At 33.0% G+C, this 3,097-nt stretch overlaps 1 protein-coding gene across 1 annotated transcript; it reads left to right on the top strand.

The window, feature by feature from the left end:
- The first annotated feature begins 224 nt into the window (after window positions 1-224).
- LOC139864766 (uncharacterized) lies at window positions 225-926 on the top strand. Its single transcript, XM_071853335.1, has one exon. It carries the CDS (start codon window positions 225-227, stop codon window positions 924-926), a length of 702 nt encoding a protein of 233 aa, XP_071709436.1.
- Window positions 927-3,097: the final 2,171 nt, after the last annotated feature.

Here is a 3,097-nt window from a genome sequence, read left to right as displayed (position 1 = left end):
TTTTGAGCTCGCATAGGGTCTAAAGGTCAATTTTCATAAGAGTTGTTTGTATGGTATTGGGGTGCGTTTTGAAGATGTAAACTTTGTTGCTAAATGCATTGGATGTCAAGTCGGGAATTTGCCTTTCATGTACCTCGGATTGCCAATAGGTACTAAAATGACGAAGCTCAAGGATTGGAACCCTATCGTCGATAAAAGAGGCTGCGGTCAGTGAAAGGCTTATTATGCAGGATGATGGGTTGTCTACAAATTGGGATTGGTTACGTACTCCGTCGGGTCGAACTAACATCGAGTTAACTGAACTAATGGAACTTCTAGCAGGGTTCAGACTGAAAAACGATGAACCAGACTGGTGGAGATGGGCTCTTAGCTCTAACAGCAGGTTCAATGTAAAAGACCTCACTAAAGCAATTGATGAATATGTGATCTCGGTCAGTGGTATCCCTCAAGAAACGATGCGAAACAACTTAGTGCCAAAGAAAGTCAAAATTTTTGTGTGGCGTGCGTTGAAGAATCGTCTTCCGGTGAAAATTGAACTCGACAAAAGAGGTATTGATTTGCACTCTGTTAGATGTCCTCTCTGTGATGATGATTTAGAGTCGGTAGACCATTCTTTAATTTTTTGCAAACACTCATTGGAACTATGGAATCGAGTATTTGGTTGGTGGAAATTAGGAAGCTTCTTAAATTATAGTGTTGGTGAAATACTTCGTGGTAATGCTCCGGTCTCAATGTCGGACGTTGGGAAAAATATTTGGCAAGCGATCGAGTGGATTTGTGCGTATTATATATGGAAAAACCGAAACAACAAAATATTCCGTGATAAAACTTGGATAACTCCAATTTCGTTGAACGAAATCCAAATAAAATCCTTCGAGTGGATCTCTCAAAGATCGAAAGGAAGGAAATTATATTGGCTAACGTGATTGAGCGACCCCAATGTTTACCTTCATTCCTTGTAATTCATGTAAATCGTTTTAAAGTTCGGTTTGCATACTCGCGAACCTCTGTCTCACTGTTGTTTTCTGTTTGTAATTATGGGGGAATGGCTTGCCATCTCCAAACTGTGTAACTCTATTTGTGAGTAATATCATAGCCTTGCATTTAAAAAAATAAAAATAAAATATATATATATATATATATATATATATATATATATATATATATATATATATATATATATATATATATATATGCACATTAAGTTATATATATATTGTTCGTGAATCTTCGAGAACAGTCAAAGAATAATTAATTACATGAATATAGTTTCAAAACTTTGAGACTCACATTACAGACTTTGCTTATCGTGTCGAAAACATTAAATCATTTAAAGATAAAGTTTAAATTTGGTCAGAAATTTCCGGGTCATCACAGTACCTACCCGTTAAAGAAATTTCGTCCCGAAATTTAAGTGAGGTCGTCATGGCTAACAATAAAAATGTTTTCATGACGAATATGAGTTGATAAATAGAATTTTATCACCGTTGAATAATATGGATAAAACAATCCGATTTCTCGAAGCGTATGAGAGAAGTTATCGTAAAAGAGTGAAATGAAAGAATAGAGATTCGTCTTAACTTTTGACGTAGTTACGATTGATTTCCGGAATTTAAGGAATAGAAAATCTTCATAATCTAAATAAGATTTGATTCTTCGAAATTTAAGGAAATTAAGATTTCCTTTAAATGCGTAATCTGCCTCGATTGTTATGTCTGATATTTCGCTATAAATTAACAACTTCCGTTTCATTATTTTCACCACTCCTACATCTTCTTCCTTATTTCATACTTCCAAAAGATTGTGAAATGTTTAATCCAGTTCTGATACTTGGATATTTTTTTTTGGTTATCGTATCCTTCATTCTTCTTTTTCATCTGCCACCAGAGGAAGTTATAAGGCTGACTTTTGACAGTTAACGGATTATGGATTGGAGAACTGCATTTTCAGTTGTATGTGATCAGCTTTGGTATATAGAAAGATTTGGTGATACAAGGTATACAAGGGGTGGAAGTATAAAGATTAGCGTCATAGATGGATATAGAAATTCTTTTCTCAACCTAATCCTTTTTGATTGTATAAAGCATAGTTTATATTGGTATATGTTTATTCTTTTTGTCATCGCTCATGTTAAAAATGACAATTGGCTCTTGGATGTGCATTAAGACATCTTTTAGTGTGAGGACCCATCCTTATACCTCTGGACGAAGTCATCAACATCTGGTCCCATTGCGAGGTACCGACCTAAATATGCCATGAATGACTCCAAATAATATCTTTCAATTGAGCAAATGCACAGCGGAAGACTTAATTCGTACCTGAGAATAAACATGCTTAAAAGTGTCAACCAAAAGGTTGGTGAGTTCATAGGTTTTTCATATCAATATATTAATAGACCACAAGATTTCCATTTATAATGTATGAACACTCGCAAGTGTATAAAAGTATTCTATAAGTTGTAGGCACCCGGTAACAAGCTTTAACGTTCATGTTTTACCCTCTGAAGTACACCAGATCAGGTGTGTTTAAAATAACCTCGAAGTACTAAAGCATCCCATAGTCAGGATGGGGTTTGTCAGACCCAATAGATCTATCTTTAGGATTCGCGCCTACCGTACATAGACAAGTAGTTTAATGTTACCAAGCTAAGGGTATATTTCTGGTTTAAACCCACATAGAATTAGTTTTAGTACTTGTGCCTATTTCGTAAAACATTTATAAATCAGCGCATGTATTCTCAGCCCAAAAATATATATAAAAAGGGAGCAAATGAAACTTACCATAATGTATTTTGTAGTAAAAATACATATAACATCATTGAACAAATATAGGGTTGGCCTCAGATTCACGGACCTATATCAAGTATATATATATTAAAACATATAACCGTAATTGAACAAGTTTATATATTGTTATTAGTGATATAAATAATATTATATTTGTTAATATATTAAAAATCTAGTATTAGTATACATAATATACGTAATAGATATATATCTTTATATATTTATCTTTTGTTTGTAAAAATAATAATAATAATAATAACAATAATAATAATAATAATAATAATAATAATAATAATAATAATAATAATAAT

This window comes from Rutidosis leptorrhynchoides, chromosome 8, assembly GCF_046630445.1.
Source record: "Rutidosis leptorrhynchoides isolate AG116_Rl617_1_P2 chromosome 8, CSIRO_AGI_Rlap_v1, whole genome shotgun sequence".
NCBI classification, from domain to species: domain Eukaryota; kingdom Viridiplantae; phylum Streptophyta; class Magnoliopsida; order Asterales; family Asteraceae; genus Rutidosis; species Rutidosis leptorrhynchoides.
Note: the sequence above shows the minus strand (reverse complement) of the source record. Positions and strands in the feature narration are given on the sequence as shown.